The sequence below is a fragment of the Rhinoderma darwinii genome, chromosome 3, assembly GCF_050947455.1.
Source record: "Rhinoderma darwinii isolate aRhiDar2 chromosome 3, aRhiDar2.hap1, whole genome shotgun sequence".
Classification (NCBI taxonomy): Eukaryota; Metazoa; Chordata; class Amphibia; order Anura; family Rhinodermatidae; genus Rhinoderma; species Rhinoderma darwinii.
In genome coordinates, this window is record NC_134689.1 from 295,819,798 (window position 1) to 295,839,494 (window position 19,697).

General features: G+C 47.0%; 1 protein-coding gene across 1 annotated transcript in view; it reads left to right on the forward strand.

Annotated features, from left to right (window-relative positions):
• The window catches only part of TMC3 (transmembrane channel like 3), a 98,593-nt gene that overhangs the window by 29,991 nt on the left and 48,905 nt on the right, over window positions 1-19,697 (forward strand). Inside the window, exons 6-7 of the mRNA XM_075855243.1 lie at window positions 17,071-17,169; window positions 18,582-18,724. Of these exons, the coding sequence (XP_075711358.1) occupies window positions 17,071-17,169; window positions 18,582-18,724 (242 nt within the window). The remainder of the gene's footprint in view (window positions 1-17,070; window positions 17,170-18,581; window positions 18,725-19,697) is intronic.

Sequence of the window (19,697 nt, forward strand, 5' to 3'; positions counted from 1 at the left end):
TTAGTTTACATCACAAGTAGGCTAAGTAAGACAATGAACTCAGGTAACCTGGGACCATGTGATGTAAACTAACTAATGACAGCTTAGAGCTTAGTTTACTGTCACAGACCCAGGAAGGTAAGTATAATAATGGTTTTGCTTTTTTACTTATTAGAGTTACTAATGTTTTTTTGTGTTTTTTTACAGGTTCGGTCGTTGGACTAGCTCGGATTCGAGGACTACTTCGATGACGGCTGGTTTTTGTTCAATAAATTTGTTAATGAGGGTTGTGTGGGGGGTTTTATTTCAATAAAATATTTTGTCTGTGTGTCTGTGCTTTTTTTAACTTTATTACTATTGCCTTAGTAATGGTGCCTGTCTGATAGCTAGCATCCATTACTAAGGTGTGGCTTAGTGCTAGCCAGTGAAGAGGCTAACACTAACCCCACCATTATTACCCCGTTACCCACTGCCACCAGGGGTGCCGGGAAGAGCCGGGTACGATCCAGTACCTGGCCATCTAAAGTGATGGTCGGGCACTGGGTGGCTGCAAGTTGGCATAATTAGGCTGGGAAAGCCAAAAAACAATGGGTGTTCCCACCCTGGTAATGCTAGGCTGCTGCTGCTTTATTGTATCTGGCTGGTTATGAAGAATGGGGGGGACCCCATGTTGTTTTTAATAACCAGCCAGATACAACACAGCAGCAGGCTGGCATTACCTAGGTGGGAAGGGCCACTGTTTTTGGCCTTTCCCAGGCTAATAATACCAGCCTGTGGCTGACCCAGTACCCGACCATGACTACAGATGGTCAGGTACTGGATTGTACCCGTCTCTTCCCAGCACCCCTGGTGGCGGTTGGTACCGGGGTAATAATGGGCGTTTAGTGAAAGCTTCTTCACCGGCTAACACTAAGCCCCGCCTTAGGAATGGACGTGGTCTATCAGACTGCAGTAGTAATGAAGTTAAAGAAAAAACACACAACACAGAAAAAATATTTTATTGAAATAAAAGTCCCCCACACAACCCTCGTTAACCGTTTTATTGAAAATAAAAAAAAGCCGTAATCAAAGTAGTCCTCGAATCCGACGTAGTCCAATGACCAAACCTGTAAAAAAACACACAAAAAACACATTAGTAACACTAAAAAATCAAAACCATTGTTATACTTTATACTTATTGCTCTAAGCTGTCATTGGTTAGTTTACATCACATGGTCCCTGGTTACCTCAGTTCATTGGGCTACTTTTAATAGTAGGACAATGTACTGAGGAAACCGGGAAGGTGTAATTTGTGTTTTATTTCCTTCTAAAAATGAATAAACTGCGACCTGATCTATAATAGGGGAAATGATACAATAAAGCAGCTGCAGCCTAGCATTACCAGGGTGGGAAGGCCCACTGTTTTTGGGCGTTCCCAGCCGAATTATACCAGCCTGCGATCGCTCCAGTGCCCGACCATCACTTCAAATGGTCAGATACTGGATTGTACCTGTCTCTTCCCAGCACCCCTGGTGGCGGTTGGTACCGGGGTAATAATGGGCATTTAGTGAAAGCCTCTTCACCGGCTAACACTAAGCCCCGCCTTAGGAATGGACGTGGTCTATCAGACTACAGTAGTAATGAAGTTAAAGAAAAAACACCCAACACAGAAAAAATATTTTATTGAAATAAAAGTCCCCCACACAATCCTCGTTAACCGTTTTATTGAAAATAAAAAAAAAAGCCGTAATCAAAGTAGTCCTCGAATCCGACGTAGTCCAATGACCAAACCTGTAAAAAAAACACACAAAAAACACATTAGTAACACTAAAAAATCAAAACCATTGTTATACTTTATACTTATTGCTCTAAGCTGTCATTGGTTAGTTTACATCACATGGTCCCTGGTTACCTCAGTTCATTGGGCTACTTTTAATAGTAGGACAATGTACTGAGGAAACCGGGAAGGTGTAATTTGTGTTTTATTTCCTTCTAAAAATGAATAAACTGCGACCTGATCTATAATAGGGGAAATGATACAATAAAGCAGCTGCAGCCTAGCATTACCAGGGTGGGAAGGCCCACTGTTTTTGGGCGTTCCCAGCCGAATTATACCAGCCTGCGATCGCTCCAGTGCCCGACCATCACTTCAAATGGTCAGATACTGGATTGTACCTGTCTCTTCCCAGCACCCCTGGTGGCGGTTGGTAGCGGGGTAATAATGGGCATTTAGTGAAAGCCTCTTCACCGGCTAACACTAAGCCCCGCCTTAGGAATGGACGTGGTCTATCAGACTACAGTAGTAATGAAGTTAAAGAAAAAACACCCAACACAGAAAAAATATTTTATTGAAATAAAAGTCCCCCACACAATCCTCGTTAACCGTTTTATTGAAAATAAAAAAAAAAGCCGTAATCAAAGTAGTCCTCGAATCCGACGTAGTCCAATGACCAAACCTGTAAAAAAAACACACAAAAAACACATTAGTAACACTAAAATATCAAAACCATTGTTATACTTTATACTTATTGCTCTAAGCTGTCATCGGTTAGTTTACATCACATGGTCCCTGGTTACCTCAGTTCATTCGGCTACTTTTAATAGTAGGACAATGTACTGAGGAAACCGGGAAGGTGTAATTTGTGTTTTTTTTTCTTCTAAAAATTAATAAACTGCGACCTGATCTATAATAGGGGAAATGAGCCCCAGTGTTCATGATACAATAAAGCAGCTGCAGCCTAGCATTAGCAGGGTGGGAAGGCCCACTGTTTTTGGGCGTTCCCAGCCTAAATATACCAGCCTGCGATTGCCCCAGTGCCCGACCATCACTTCAAATGGTCAGGGACTGAATTGTACCCGGCTCTTCACGGCACCCCTGGTGGCAGTGGGTACCGGGGTAATAATAGGGGGTTAGTGTTTTCCTTTTCACCGGCTAACACTAAGTCCCACCTTAGTAATGAACGCTGTCTATCAGGCAGCTGCCATTACTAAGGCAGTAGTAATAGATTTTAACCCCTTCCCTCTTTGGCCACTTTTGACCTTCCTGACAGAGCCTCATTTTTCAAATCTGACATGTTTCACTTTATGTGGTAATAACTCCGGAATGCTTTTACCTATCCAAGCAATTCTGAGATTGTTTTCTCGTGACACATTGGACTTTATGTTACTGGCAAAATTTGCCCGATACATTCAGTATTTAATTGTGAAAAACACCAAAATGTAGCGAAAAATTGCAAAAATTAGCATTTTTCTCAATTTAAATGTATCTGCTTGTAAGACAGGCAGTTATACCACACAAAAATGTTGCTAACTAAAATCCCCCATATGTCTACTTTAGATTGGCATCATTTTTTGAAAATCATTTTATTTTTCTAGGGCGTTACAAGGCTTAGAACTTTAGCAGCAATTTCTCACATTTTCAAGAAAAATTCAAAATGCTATTTTTACAGGGGCCAGTTCAGTTGTGAAGTGGCTTTGAGGTCCTTAGATATTAGAAACCCCCAATAAGTCACCCCATTTTAAAAACTGCACCCCTCAAAGTATTAAAAACAGCATTTAGAAAGTTTCTTAACCCTTTAGACATTGCGCAGGAATTAAGGCAAAGTAGAGGTGAAATTTACAAAGTTCATTATTTTTTTCCAGAAATTCATTTTGAATCCATTTTTTTTGTACCACAGAATGTTTTACCAAAGAAATGCAACTCAATATTTATTGCCCAGGTTCTGCAGTTTTAGGAAATATCCCACATGTGGCTTTAGTGTGCTACTGGACTGAAGCACCGGCCTCAGAAGCAAAAGAGCACCTGGTGGATTTTGGGCCTCCTTTTTATTAGAATATATTTTAGGCACCATGTCAGCTTTGAACAGGTCTAGTGGAACTAAAACAGTGGAAACCCCCCAAAAGTGACCCCATTTGGGAAACTACACCCCTCGAGGAATTTATCTAGGGGTGTAGCAAGCATTTTGACCAGCCAGGTTTTTTGCAGAAATTTTTGGAACTAGGCCATGAAAATGAAAATCTACATTTTTTCAAATAAAATGTAGGTTTAGCTAATTTTTTCTCATTTCCAAAAGAACTAAAGTAGAAAAAGCACCACAACATTTGTAGAGCAATTTCTCCCGAGTAAAACAATACCCCACATGTGGTAATAAACGGTTGTTTGGACACACGGCAGGGCTTAGAAGGGAAAGAGCGCCATTTGGCTCTTGGAGCTCAAATTTAGCAGGAATGGTTTGCGGAGGCCATGTCACATTTGCAAAACCCCTGAGGTGACAAAACAGTGGAAACCCCCAACAAGTGACCCCATTTTGGAAACTATACCCCTCGAGGAGATTATCTAGGGGTGTAGCAAGCATTTTGACCGGCCAGTTTTTTTGCAAAAATTTTTGGAACTAGGCCATGAAAATTAAAATCTACGTTTTTTTCAAATAAAATGTAGGTTTAGCTAATTTTTTTTCATTTCCAAAAGAACTAAAGTAGAAAAAGCACCACAACATTTGTAGAGCAATTTCTCCCGAGTAAAAAAATACCCCACATGTGGTAATAAACGGTTGTTTGGACACACGGCAGGGCTTAGAATGGAAAGAGCGCCATTTGGCTCTTGGAGCTCAAATTTAGCAGGAATGGTTTGCGGAGGTCATGTCACATTGGCAAAGCCCCTGAGGTGACAAAACAGTGGAAACCCCCCAACAAGTGACCCCATTTTGGAAACTATACCCCTTGAGGAAATTATCTAGGGGTATAGTGAGCATTTTGACCTCACAGATTTTTTGCAGAAATTTTTGCAAGTAGGCTGTGAAAATGAAAATCTAAATTTTTTCAAATAAAATATAGGTTTAGCTAATTTTTTTTCATTTCCACAAGGACTAAAGGAGAAAAGCACCATAAAATTTGTAAAGAAATTTCTCCCGAGTAAAACAATACCCCACATGTGGTAATAAACGGCTGTTTGGACACATGGCAGGGCTGAGAAGGGAAAGAGCGCTATTTGGCTTTTGGAACTCAAATTTAGCAGGAATGGTTTGCGGAGTCCATGTCGCATTTGCAAAGCTCCTGAGGGGACAAAACAGTGGAAACCCCCAACAAGTGACCCCATTTTGGAAACTACACCCCATGAGGAAATTATCTAGGGGTACAGTGAGCAGTTTGACCCCACAGGTGTTTTACAGAACTTCTTGTAAGTAGGCCGTAAAAATGAAAATCTACATTTTTTCAAAGAAAATGTAGGTTTAGGTATTTTCTTTTCATTTCCACAAGGACTGAAGGAGAAAAAGCACCATAACATTTGTAAAGCATCTTCTCCCGAGTAAAACAATACCCCACATGTGGTCACAAACATCTGTTTGGACACACGGTAGGGCTCAGAATGGAACTAGCACCATTTGGATTTTGGAATGGTTTCTGGGCACCATGTCACATTTGCTGAGCCCCTGTAGTACTAGTTACGTGGAAACACCCCAAAAGTGACTCCATTTGGGAAACTGCACCCCCTGAGGAATCATCTTAGGGGTATAGTGAAAATTTTGATCCCAAAGGTTTTTTGCTGAATTAATTAGAATTAAGCCATGAAAATGAAAAATATATTTTTTTTCCAACAAGATGTAGTTTTAGATACACATTTTTACAAGGAATAGAGAAGAAAAAGCACCCCAACATTTGTAAAGTAATTTCTCCCGAGTACGGTAACACCCCATATGTGGTTATAATCAGCTGTTTACGTGTATGGCAGCATTCTGAAGAAAAGGAGCGCTATTTATCTTTTGGAGCGTAGATTTTGCTGGAATGGTTTGCGGACGCCATGTTGCATTTGCAAAACCCCTGATATACCAAACAAAAGTGACCCCGTTTTAGAAACTACACCCCTAAAGGCATTTATCAAGGGGTGTAGTGAGAATTTAGACTCCACAGGTGTTTTTCAGAAATGAATACGCAGTGGATTGTGCAAAGTGAAAATTGCAATTTCTCCACTGATCTGCCCATTCACCGCACAATATGTTGTGCCCCTAGAGAATCTTACCCCATAAATTGTTAAGCGGTTTCTCCCGGGTATGGTAATACCTTACTTGTGGCCATAAATTGCTGTTTGGGCACGCTGTAGAGCTAAGAAGGGAAAGACCGCCATTTTGAGCATGGATTTTGCTTGGTAATAGTTCTGTTTGGGGTTTTGCTGGTATTTCCGTTTATAATGTGGTGGCATATGTAATCTGTGCGGAGAATATCAGGGCATAATAAGAGGGTATAATAATGGGGTAAATAATACAATTATCCATAGATGTGTGTTACGCTGTGAAGCTATCCGTTATGCACAGACCGGTGTCACACTGATAAACGGTTTTCTTTCTAATCCCCCTTCTGTAATGCTCTGCACCTTTTGGGGACTTTTTCTCCTTCGTAGTTTGGGAAATATTACTGGGAAAGTTTTGCGCTGGTATAATACGGGCGCCCTCGCTTCCAGCGGATGTGCTATGTCCATTCCCTTTCCTAGTTCCTACTAGGGCCCTGAAACTGAAGGAATGTTCCCCTCCGGCCTGCGCATTGAGATGTTTTTTCTTCACCGCATTACTAGTGCCATAACTTTTTTATTTTTCAGTTGATTGAGCGGTGTGCGGGCTTGTTTTTTGCGAGATAGGCTGTAGATTTTATTGGTACCATTTTAGAACACATACGACTTTTTGATCACTTTTTATTTCATTTTTTGGTAAAGGAAATGACCAAAAACAAGCAATTCTGGAATAGTTTTTTATTGGGTTTTTTATCAGCATCCACAGTGTGCCCTAAATGACATGTTAGCTTTATTCTGCGGGTCGTAACGATTACGGCGATACCAAATTTATATAGTTTTTTTTATGTATTGCAGCTTTTGCACAATAAAATTACTTTTTTTATAAAATCATTTGTTTTCAGTGTCGACATATTCTAAGACCCATAACTTTATTATTTTTGTGTGCACAAAGCGGTGTCAGGGATTATTTTTTGCGAGACGGATTGTCGTTTTTTATTAGTACTATTTTGGAGTAAATGTGACTTTTTGATCACTTTTTATAGCATTTTTTGGAAGGAGATGTGACCTAAAAACGAAGATTCTGGCGTTGTTTTTCATGTTTTTTTTTACGGCGTTCACCGTGCGGGATAAATTACATAATAGTTTGGTAGTTTGGGTCGTTACGGACGCGGTGATACCAATTATGTATAGTTTTTTTATGTATTGCGGCTTTTGCACAATAAAATCACTTTTTTTCTAAAATCAGTTGTTTTCTGTGTCGCCATATTCTAAGACCCATAACTTTTTTATTTTTGCGTGCACGAAACGGTGTCAGGGATTATTTTTTGTGGGACAGATTGTCGTTTTTATTAGTACTATTTTGGAGTAAATGTGACTTTTTGATCACTTTTTATAGCATTTTTTGGAAGGAGATGTGACCTAAAAACAAAGATTCTGGCGCTGTTTTTCATGTTTTTTTTTACCGCGTTCACCGTGCGGGATAAATGACATAATAGTTTTGTAGTTTGGGTCGTTACGGACGCGGCGATACCAATTATGTATAGTTTTTTTTATTTTTACGGTTTTTCCCATAATAAAAGACTTACTATGGGAAAAAAGTCAGTTTAGCTTTATTTTTATTTGAAATGTGTGTGTTTTTATTGTTTTACCACATTTTTATGAACTTTTTTTAACTTTTTTTACTTGTCCCACTAGGGGACATGAGGGCCTGATGCCCCGATCGCTACTCTAATACACTGCACTACATACGTAGTGCAGTGTATTAGCGCTGTCAGTTATTCACTGACAGCAAGCCTATGACGACACGCCGCAGGCGGGTCCTCATCGGCTCCCGTACAAGGCAGACTCTGTGGCGGAACGGGTGATGGTTACAGGCATTGTACCCAAATAAAGGTTAAGCCTGCCGCAAACCGTCGCACTCCCGCCATCCGGGTGCCATAGCTTAGATGGCGACCGGTGCTAGATGGGGATATGTCCCCTCAAACTGCATTACGTTATGTTTGATAACCAGTTGATTTGTATTGTATTGTATTCAGTGCTGCTTCACTGTCCTCCCCCTCTAGGGTTAATCTTACACTAAAGGAGAATGAGTCACAGGCTGCAAGCGGGAACTTGTCTAATGTAAATAAGAAAAAGGAGGGGGCAAGAGCAGGATGCACATGGCCTGTTTCCTGAGGGAGGGGTGAGTGAGGGATATAGTGGTGCTGGATGAGTTCTCAGTTAGTTGCTGCCCAGGAGAGGTTTGAGATAGCAGTGTGAGCTGCAGGCAGGGGCTGTCTACCTCAGAGATGGTACCTGACCTAGGGACAGTAATAGAGGACAAGTGCTGGAGTCCCATCTAACTAAGGAGGATCTGGAGACACCCCAAGGGATGAAAGGTACAGTGGAGAGACCCCATAGTGAGGTAGCCTGTCCCATCCAGCCCAGAGGGGAGAAGCAGCGGTGCATTGTTTCTGTGTGTGTCTGTCCCTGTTAATAAACGCGCCGCTGTGTCTTGTCCCCTTTTAATCTGTGTCGCCTGAATCTATCGCCCACATTCTCTTGGCGTAAACCGACCCCCACTGACCCGGTTTCGCCACATTTGGTGGCAGCGGTGGGATAGATTCAGCCCGTTCTAGGGGAAGCGGCAGGGGATAGGTACCCTGGTACCATCCGGTGCTTCACGGCCAGACCTCAAGGGCGGACTGCCACACGTGCTGCAGTACAGGGGGACCACAGGCACCTAAATCCCCAGTCATGGAGCCTGACTCTATGGATCCTCCTGGCGGAGCAGAGGCTGTCCCCTATGGCAGCTACCTCCGAATTACACTCCAAGAGCTGTGCCGGTTCCGGCATATTGCCTTCTCGTCCCGCGACATCAAGGATCGGCTGATTGATAAGCTCCAAGCCTGGGACCTGGCGAACCCGGCCGAGATGGGAGAGATGGCCGAGGGTGACGTTGACTACTGCCCCGAAGAACCGGCCAGTCGCCAAGGAACCGACCGTAGCGCCATCTCGGACACCCAGGCCCTGCGGATGGGGGATCTGCTGACCGCTCTGGGGCCTGAAAGCTCAGAGGCCGAGCGCCTGATCATCATTGGGGCCGTGGCCCGTGCAGTGGCACCCCTAGAACCAACATCCCCAATCCCTGCCGGGCCCCGAAGACCCCAACTACGATACAACGACCTCCCCAAGTTGGATCCTTCATCCACGGATATCGATGCGCACCTAACCATGCTGGAGACACAGCTACAGGTGCATGACATCCCCACCACCGAATGGGCTCGCTACGTGGGGCCCAGCCTGCAAGGGAGGGCCCTTGAAGTCTACCGGAGCCTAGGTCCAGAGGACGGACGGGACTACGGTTGCCTCCGGGACGCCCTGCTGAAGAGGTATGCGATCACCCCAGAGACTTACAGAGAGCGGTTCCGTAATTTGACGCTCGCCGGCCAGGGTACCCATGTGGAACTGGCAGCCCAGCTCCGCTTAAGCTGCTCCAGGTGGGCCGAGGGGAAGAAGGCCTTCAGTCGGGAGGCCCTGGAGGACCTCGTCATTTTGGAGCAACTCCTCTCCAGGATGGAGGTCCCCGTTCGTGCCTGGGTCGCGGACCGCCACCCCAGCACCCCTGAAGATGCCGCCACCCTGGCCGACGAGTTCTTGGCCCACCGACCCCAGTGGAGAAGCCTTCCGCGCCAGGACCAACGCCGAGAGCTCCGAGCCCCTACCAAAATAGCGGAACCACCCCGGCCAACTTCGATGAGACCCCAGCCGCAGCCTACGGCCGCCCCGATCCCTCCAAGGGTCCGCGGCCCTACGGACTCCCGCCAGTGTTATGGGTGCCACCAGCCGGGGCACATCCGACGGGACTGCCCCCTGGCCCAATCAATGGTGCCCTTTCCCAGACCAACCACAACCCGGGTCGCCTTTTGCCCGGAGGCGGGCGACCCCGATGAGTGTGACCACCTCCTAGATGCACCAGAGGTGGAGGAGGTGGTCTACCACGTAGAGCTTGCGAGCCTCGTGACGAACCAGGTCCCTGCCAACATGCAGGGCCACCGACAGCCCGTGGTGCTGGGACGCCGCAACATCCAAGGACTCCGTGACTCGGGGGCATCCCTCACCCTGGTAAGAGCGGACCTGGTTCCCTAGTCTAAGGTTCTTCCCCAGCGATTAGCCCGGATTGCCCTGGCGGACGGACAGCAGCGGTCCATTCCCCGCGCCAGAGTTTACCTGGACTAGGGCCCCGGAAAAGGGGAGGTCGAAGTCGGGCTCATGCCGGATCTCCCCGCCGATGTCTTATTGGGGAACGACCTTGGGAACGGTCTCACAAGTCAGTTCGCTGGGGCCGTGACCCGCAGCCAAGCCCGGGAGAACCTTTACCGGCCTCCACCACCGACCCGTGTAACCACCGAGGCTCCTCTCCCGGAAGCCCCGCCCCCGAACCGCCGGTGGTAAGTACCCAAGCCCCTGACGCCTCACAACTGACCGACCTGACGAACCCCCCGACAGACCTGGGGGAGGTGGATAGGGTCGCTTTTAGGGAGGCCCAGCATATGGATCCTTCCCTGTCCTCTGTCCGTAGCCTGGCCAATCGACCACCCAGTGGAGGGGCCCAGGCAGGGTTCCAGTGGGACAACGGGCTGTTGTACCGGGTCGAAGCCCCGACCAAGCCCGCGTCGCCCTGGACCGCCTCCAAACAGCTGCTTGTTCCCCAAGCCTACCGTGCACGACTGTTAGCCCTGGCCCACGATATACCTCCGGCGGGTCACACTGGGACCAGGTCCACCAGGGCCCGGCTCTCGAAGGCTTTCTTTTGGCCAGGGCTGACTGAGGACGTGCGGCGGTACCGAGCTTCGTGCCCTGTCTGCCAACTGGTGGCGGGGGCCCCGCGCAAGGTGCCGCTCAAGCAGCTGCCCCTCATCCGAGAGCCCTTCCAGCGGGTGGCCATAGATCTGGTTGGCCCCATTAATCCCCCCAGCCGAGGGGGAAAGCGTTACATCCTAACCCTGGTAGACTTCGCTACCAGATACTCGGACGCAGTGGCTCTGTCCTCCATAGATGCTGAGCACGTCGCCCAGGGACTCATGGACATCTTCAGCCGGGTGGGGTTCCCGCGTGAGGTACTCACAGACCAGGGATCTCAATTCCAGGGAGAACTCATGCAGGACTTCTGGAATCGGCACGGGGTGAGTTCTCTAAGAACCACCGCCTACCACCCCCAAACGAACGGACTGTGTGAAAGGTTCAACGGTACCCTCAATCAGTTGCTACTCCGATACGTCCACTCGGAGGGGAGAGACTGGGACCGCTCCTTGCAGCAGCTTCTCTTTGCCTATCGAGAGGTGCCGCAGGAGTCTACCGGGCACTCCCCATTCGAGTTGCTGTTCGCGTGGCGGGTCCGGGGACTCTTGGACTTAGTCCGGGAAGGTTGGGAAGGGAAGTTTGCAAGCCCGGAGATCCCGGTAGTAGACTATGTGAGCCAAATGCGGGAGCGCCTAGCACGGCTGATGGATTTGGCCCATCAGCGATTGGAAGTAGCTCGAAGCCGTCAACGGGACGAGTACAACCGTAGCGCCCGACCCCGAGAGCTGGGGGTGGGGGAGAAGGTACTGGTCCTCGCGCCAGTACGAGGCAACCAGTTGCAGGCCAATTGGGCTGGACCGTACACTGTAGTGGGGCGACAGAGGACGACGAACTACCTAGTAGCCCACGTCAAGGCAGAAAAGCGGGTACGGAACTACCACATAAACCGGCTCAAGGCCTATGTGGTAAGGGAGGTAGGAGCGGTCGCGATATATGCGACATCCCTGACCTACTGGCAGAGGCCCGACGCCAGACAGGGCTGGCAGATGTGCAGCTTGAAGTCCAGCTATCGCGCTTGCAGAGTAGGGAGATGGGGGAGGTGTTAGCAGCCCAGGAGGCCCTGTTCACCGCGTCCCCCGGACGTACCTCCCTAGTCGCTCACGAGGTCGACACTGGAGGAGCCCGACCCCTGAGGCAGCCCGCGTTCCGAGTGGCTCCCTCAGTGCTGACCGCGATGAGAAAAGAAGTAGAAGAAATACTGGAGATGGGGGTCATTGTACCATCTCACAGTCCTTGGGCCGCCGGCGTTGTGTTGGTCCCCAAGAAGGACAAAACCACAAGGTTCTGTGTAGACTACCGGCGGCTGAACGAGGTAACCGTTACGGATGCCTATCCGATGCCCCGGATTTATGAGCTGCTCGATAGGCTGGGAGGGGCACGCTTCGTGTCCACTCTGGATCTCAGCAAGGGCTACAGGCAGATTCCTCTGACCAAGGAAGCCCAAGAGCGCTCGGCGTTCATCACCCCGTTCGGCCTGTTTGAATTTACGTGCATGCCGTTCGGGATGAAGAACGCCCCCGCGACCTTCCAGAGGGTGGTCGACCGGATCGTCGTGGGGTGTCAGGAGTTTGCCCAGGCCTACCTGGACGATATCGCTATCTTTAGCAAGACTTGGGAGGAACACTTGGGGCACGTGGCGCAGATCCTGGAGCGCATCCGGTCCGCCGGCCTCACCATCCGCCCCGACAAGTGCCAGATGGGGATGGCAGAAGTCGCCTACCTGGGGCACCAAGTATGCAGCGGACAGATCCGCCCCGAGCCCGCCAAGGTGGAGGCCATTCTCCATTGGCCCCGGCCGGCCAACCAGAAGCAGGTTAGGGCATTTCTGGGAGTCACAGGGTACTACCGAAAATTCATCCCGCAGTATAGTACCCTGGCCAAGCCCTTGACCGACTTGACGTCCAAAAGGTTCAGTCGACTGATGCCCTGGTCCCCTGACTGTGAGGCGGCCTTCGGGAGCCTTAAGACTGCCCTCTCCACCTCCCCTGTCCTGGCTGCCCCTGACTTCCACCGGCGGTTCATAGTCCAAACCGATGCCTCAGACGTCGGGCTGGGAGCGGTACTGAGCCAAGTGGACCAGGCGGGCCACGAACACCCGGTCGCGTACCTCTCCCGGAAGCTGCTGGACCGAGAGCGGGCATACGCAACCATTGAGAAGGAGTGCCTGGCTGTCGTGTGGGCTCTAAAGAAGCTCCAGCCCTACGTTTATGGGAGGGAGTTCACAATAGTCACAGACCATAGTCCTCTCAGTTGGTTGAACCGAACCGCCGGGGACAATGGGCGTTTACTACGGTGGAGCCTGGCCTTACAATCCTATAACTTTACCATCTCTCATAAAAAGGGCTGGGACCATGGGAATGCTGATGGACTCTCTCGGCAGCAGGACACTGATGGGCGGAGACTGACAGCACCGGGCCCAGATCTCATCACTGACCCGACAGAGGGTCAGCAGGACTGATTCTGGATCTAAGCTGGGGGAGGTCTGTGGCGGAATGGGTGACGGTTACAGGCATTGTACCCAAATAAAGGTTAAGCCTGCCGCAAACCGTCGCACTCCCGCCATCTGGGTGCCATAGCTTAGATGGCGCCCGGTGCTAGATGGGGATATGTCCCCTCAAACTGCATTACGTTATGTTTGATAACCAGTTGATTTGTATTGTATTGTATTCAGTGCTGCTTCACTGTCCTCCCCCTCTAGGGTTAATCTTACACTGAAGGAGAATGAGTCACAGGCTGCAAGCGGGAACTTGTCTAATGTAAATAAGAAAAAGGAGGGGGCAAGAGCAGGATGCACATGGCCTGTTTCCTGAGGGAGGGGTGAGTGAGGGATATAGTGGTGCTGGATGAGTTCTCAGTTAGTTGCTGCCCAGGAGAGGATGAGATAGCAGTGTGAGCTGCAGGCAGGGGCTGTCTACCTCAGAGATGGTACCTGACCTAGGGACAGTAATAGAGGACAAGTGCTGGAGTCCCATCTAACTAAGGAGGATCTGGAGACACCCCAAAGGATGAAAGGTACAGTGGAGAGACCCCATAGTGAGGTAGCCTGTCCCATCCAGCCCAGAGGGGAGAAGCAGCGGTGCATTGTTTCTGTGTGTGTCTGTCCCTGTTAATAAACGCGCCGCTGTGGCTTGTCCCCTTTTAATCTGTGTCGCCTGAATCTATCGCACACATTCTCTTGGTCGCAAACCGACCCGGTTTCGCCACAGACTCGGACGCCATTTTCTGGCGTCCGATTGCTACAGTAACCCAGCGATTGCATCACTGGGTTGCCGGTCGGGTGAGCGCAGCATCTGAGGGGTTAATCTGCCGGATCGGAGAATGTCGGGAAGGGGTTAAAAAAAAACAGACACACAGAAGAAATATTTCATTGAAATAACCCCCCCCCCCCCCACACACAACCCTCGTTAACCAATTTATTGAAAATAACAACGCTGTCATCAAAGTAGTCCTCGAATCCAACGTAGTCCAATGACCGAACCTTTTTTCAGCCATGGCCACTGAGGGCAAAAAAACGCAGCGAAAACCACTTTCTCTGCCAAAAGTGGTCAAAGACGGAAACGCCTGAGGAAAGGACATGACGCTTCTTTTTCCCACTTGCATTTTTTTCACTCGCGGGAAAAAAAGCCTCCGCCTCTCATTGATTTCAGGAATTTTGAGGCTGATTTTGAATTGACAACGTTATTTGACACTTTATTTTTTGTTTTGTTTTTGCCTGCGTTTTTTGCATTAGCTTCAACGGCTTAATAAAATGTAGGCAAAAAAACCCTGTAAAAAAAGCACTCCAAACGAGTGCCACAGGTATTTACTGCCTCCTATTAATTTCAATTGGAGGTCAGAGGTGGAAAACACTTGAAGACCATCAGCTCACAGTAAAATGACCATCAGCCCGCCACTCACAGATGCCCCCTATAGATAGTGCCACACCACCCCCTGTAGTTAGTGTCACACAGCCCCCTTGTAGGTAGTGCCACAAAGCCCCCTTGTAGGTAGTGCCACACAGCCGCCTTGCAGGTAGCGCCACACAGCCCACTTGTAGGTAGTGCCAAACAGCTCCGTTGTAGGTAGTGCCACACAGCCCCCTTGTAGGTAGTGGCACACAGCCCCATTGTAGGAAGTGCCACACAGCCCCCTTGTAGGTAGTGCCACACAGCCCCCCTGCTGGACGCCCTAGGCACTGCACCCCCAGTGCCTAGTGGCAAATACAGCCATGTGCACATGAGGCCTTTTGATCATAATGTTAAAGATCTTTTCACGGATATTAAAACAAAGTGCATTACTTTATGCAGCAGTGTCACCACTGCTTTACTGCTGGTTAGACATATCAGTTAACTGATGATATACAGCCATTTTAATGATACAAACCCTAAGCAGATTTATTACATTCTCTCTTGACCACTATTTGTAACCTCTGTAAAACACATGGGCTATTTATCATCAGTATGAGGTATAGCCCCTTAGGATAAGACAGATGTGATGCTCATTGGTTTTAGCTCTTCTGCGGATGGATAATTTTAGTTGTATTGTGTCCTTGTGTGGATGAGACTTGTCACTGGCTATAAATGTTTTTCCTTCTTTGGGTTAGGTTAGAAAGTTATATGTGTCAGTTTCATATTGAAATAGAAGGTAATAAAATAAATCTTAGCATCATAGATTAGAACAATTCAACATACAAAATGCTACAATAGCAATGATCTGATATCACAATACATCAAGTGCACAAAATACATCATTTACCATTTTGCAATGGGAAATCGAAAATAACAACACTACAGAGATTACTGACAACAAATGAATAGCTGGAATATGAAGGGAACTTGTTAGCAGTTTTGAAGCCTCAAATCTGATGACAGCACGATATAGGGGAGGGGTAGGGCATTGTAACGTTACCTTCTGTCTTTTGCATGACCAAAATAACAGTATTTATTTCCCTTGGTGCCAGGAGCATAACTAGGAAACACTGGGCTCCATAGCAATTTTTTGACTGAGTCCCCCCTCCCCTGGGTGCCACACACTGCCCCTCCTGTAGATAGTGCCCCCTGTAGATTGTGCCATACATCCCCCTTGTAAATAGTGCCATACACCCCACTGTACATAGTGGCCCTAACTCCCCCTTGTAGGTAGTGCCATACAGTGCACCCTTGTAGATAGAGCCCCAACCTCCCCCTTGTAGATTGTGCCATACAGCCCCCCTGTGGATAGCACCCCCAAACAAATAAAACTAAAAAATTATACTCACCAAGGCCCATTCCCACAACTAACGGAGCTGACCAACAGCATTCTCATCAGCAACGTGATTCTTGCATAGGCCGGCGTGATCTATTGACATCATCACGCCGGCCTGCGCAGGGATCCTGTCCCTGCACCTGATAGGCTGCAAGCCGAATCTGGCCTGTAGCCTAGTAAATGGCAGGGGAGGGAGATACCTCCCTGCTCTGCCATAGTGTTCAATAGTATCTGCGTTTTAAGGACACAGATACTATTGAATGTTGCGTCGCTACCGCTGGAGCAGCCGTAGCGGCTGCTAGCGGCGCCACCAGGCATGCTATGGCTGCTACGGCTGTAGTTACAACACTGCCTGGTGCAGTGGTTGCAGGTGCTACTCTCTGCTTAAAGTGATGGCTCTGTTGGCCATTTAGACTACTGGAGCTGTCACTCAGAGCAGAGAGGCAGGGCTGGCATTGTGCAGTGAGGTGAGCCAAGGAACACTTGCACATTTGCACTTGCGACCGCGGTGCCAGGGGAAGTGAACTTGATGGACCTGTGACTTTTTTCAACGTATGTAACTATGTAAATGTAGTGATGTTTATTGATTACCTTTTGGTGTATTTCACGGGCCACCGTGGGGTCACCTGACAATCCAAATCCTACAGCGCCTACTGTAGAAACCGAATATCATTCTCTCTATGCAAGTCTATGAGACTCACATTGAGGTTCTCATAGAGTTGCATTGAGAGCCTTACTTCCGATCCCTACAGCAGACATTGTAGGATACAGGGAGTCAGACTGAAGATCATGTGAATCCATGGCGGTCAGGAACGGAGCAGCGTCCAGTGAAATACAACAGCAGGTAAGTCACTACACATCACTACATTACATTTAGAAGCAGGGGGGTTGGAAAAACATAAACCTGGAGTGCTTCTTTAAAGACTTTTTACAAGGACATTTAAACCAGCAAATCTCTAAATAGTAACAACACAGTTAATGTTCTATAACAATTTTAAACAGCACGTAACTATTTTTTTTTTTACATATTTCTTTCTCATTTACAGATTCTAGCAGGAGCTCCATTTGGAAGCACTGTGAACAAGAAAATCCCTGATAAGGAATTCTCATCGGCACAGGACCTGAACACCATCTGGTCACTAGGGGCAAGGCACTAATCTATATCTTTTTAAGCCATTTATCACTGTATAAAACATACAGGTTATATACTGTACGCTGAGTGATCACTTGATTGGTTAATGCTGCCTTCACATTGTAAATGACCAGTTTATGGATTATGAGAAAGAATGGTACATACACATAAAGTCTAATGAGGTCACTTGCCTTAATAAGTGAATTCTTGTACTTACATATATTAAAGGGTTCTAAGCCTGATTATGACTGAAAATTTTCAGTCATAGAGCAAAAAAATATATATATATTTTAAATGTAAGCCTTATTTCTGTTGTTCATGGGTTTCCTGTTCTCTGAATGTATGCATCAGTGTAAGGCTCCATGCAAACAAGAGTATTATGGTCAGAGGCACAACTTGGGCCCAAGGAGTCCTGGGCCCCAATGCAAAATGATAAAAAAAAAAAAAGCATTTTTTAACAATATGTATTTTGTGATTTGTAACAGAATACAATTAAATGAATGACTGTCCATCCAACAACTACCATGCTGAATTTTAAGGACCGAGGGTGGTGGGGCACCTTCTGAAACCACTGCCTTGGGCACCAAAAGAGCTTGTCCTGCCCTTGGCACTCGGCTTAGCCCTAAATGTGTTCTTTGCATACAAAGATGTACACCATAGAAACAGCTCATGCAGCTGCTATGAGGCCTTTAGTGAGTGGTGGTGAGAACATGCACAGGGATGTGGTCTTCATAGGCACTGTAATGTTATCAAACAAGGGAAAGTCGAAAATGTACCTGTTTCATGAAAATAGGATGGGAACACCAGAACTTTAGGTTGGGAGTAGTTAGAGGAGCGGTGGTGTCAAGAAACACCTGAAAGGGGCCTACATTTTCTGAGGATCCCTGACCCTGACCTCTATGTATGCCACTGCTTGTACAATCACCATGTGAGCGCTCACATTGCACTACAGGCTGGTAACAGGACCAAGCAACATTTTATACGGTACAAGATAAGTGAAGCAAGGTATTCAGAAAGTTGTACAATATTTTATGAAGAATTTAACTGCGGAATGTTGTAAATTGTTCTTATAGTTGAGTCCTACATTAGGTAGATGGACCGAAGTAAGTGACCACATATTACACATGCAGTACATCTAGTATGGCAAGTTCATAGGTTCACATGATTGCTTCCTATAAACATAAGAACATTATGCCGCTAAAGACTTAAGGCCAGGGCTAGGGCTAAAGCTAGGCAGGTCGCAACGTGGCCACATTGACAAATTATGTATGATGGACGAAAGGGCACACAGCGATCTTTGGCTGCGTGACCTGTGTCGCAGCCAAAGTCAGCATGTAGCCCTAGCCTAATAGTGACAGTTGTTTGAATTGCTTGAAAATTATATCTAAATACTTGACTCTGTTTAACCTTTGTCTATTCTCATAGGGTTATCTCCAATATTCTGTGTTATTTTATGGCTACTATGGACGGGAAAGAAAAATAGGACGAGCTGGATATCGCCTGCCATTGGCATATTTTCTTGTTGGAATGGCAGTCTTTGCATACAGTTTCATCATACTACTAAGAAAGTAATTTGCCATTTTATATATTATATAGGTTATGTATGAAATGCTTCCCAGGTCCATACGGAAGGAATGTAAGAGAACAGGAGATGAGCGAAAGAGAACTGAGTTGCATTTGAAACTTTTATATTATTGTAGGTTTAGCATGCATCATTGAACAATCCATAACATGCTAGCAGTGTGTATTTAGGATGGGGGTCCCCTGACTTAGAGGGCTACTCTAGCTATTAAGTTAGGCCCCATGCACATGACCGTAGTGTTTTTTACTGATCACAAATACGGATCCGTAGTCATCTGCTTATTTGGCATGCTGTCCGCAAATATGGTCCGTAGTGCATCTGTATTTATGGATCCGCAAAAAAAAAAAAAAGGAAGGCTACAAATGATGTCACCAACATGACCCAACCTCTTGAAAACATCACATGATCGATCAGGCGCCATTTTCTAGGGGAATCCGCTGCCATCACATAACAACGCTTCCACAATTATGGACATCCGTAGCAGTCCACAAATTAGCATGTGTCCATAGACTTCTATGGGCGAGTCCATGCCAAAATTGCGGACAAGAATAGGACATGTTCTATATTTTGCCGATCATTTCTACGGCCCGGACACATCCGTAAACGTTCAGAAAGGTGTTTGTGGCCTATAGAAATGAATTGGTCTGCAGATATCCGTAATTACAGATCCGTAATAACGGATAAAATCTACGGTTGTGCGCATGGGGACTTAACTAGCGGAGGCTAATTCTGACTATGCAGTTCCCCTGCAATGGCACTTTTGTTGTATGTGGCTCTCCTACAGTGCGGCTCTCCATTCTGGCTTTTAGAGTGGGGACTTTGTGAGACAACCTCCCTTTAAATTGTATGTGACAATGCCGCTTGTTAATTCATGTCAAAGCATAACATTCTTCTCTGTTTAGCCCTGTGATCCTAATTACATTTTACATAATTTTCATGTAAAACATAATTACTAAGAC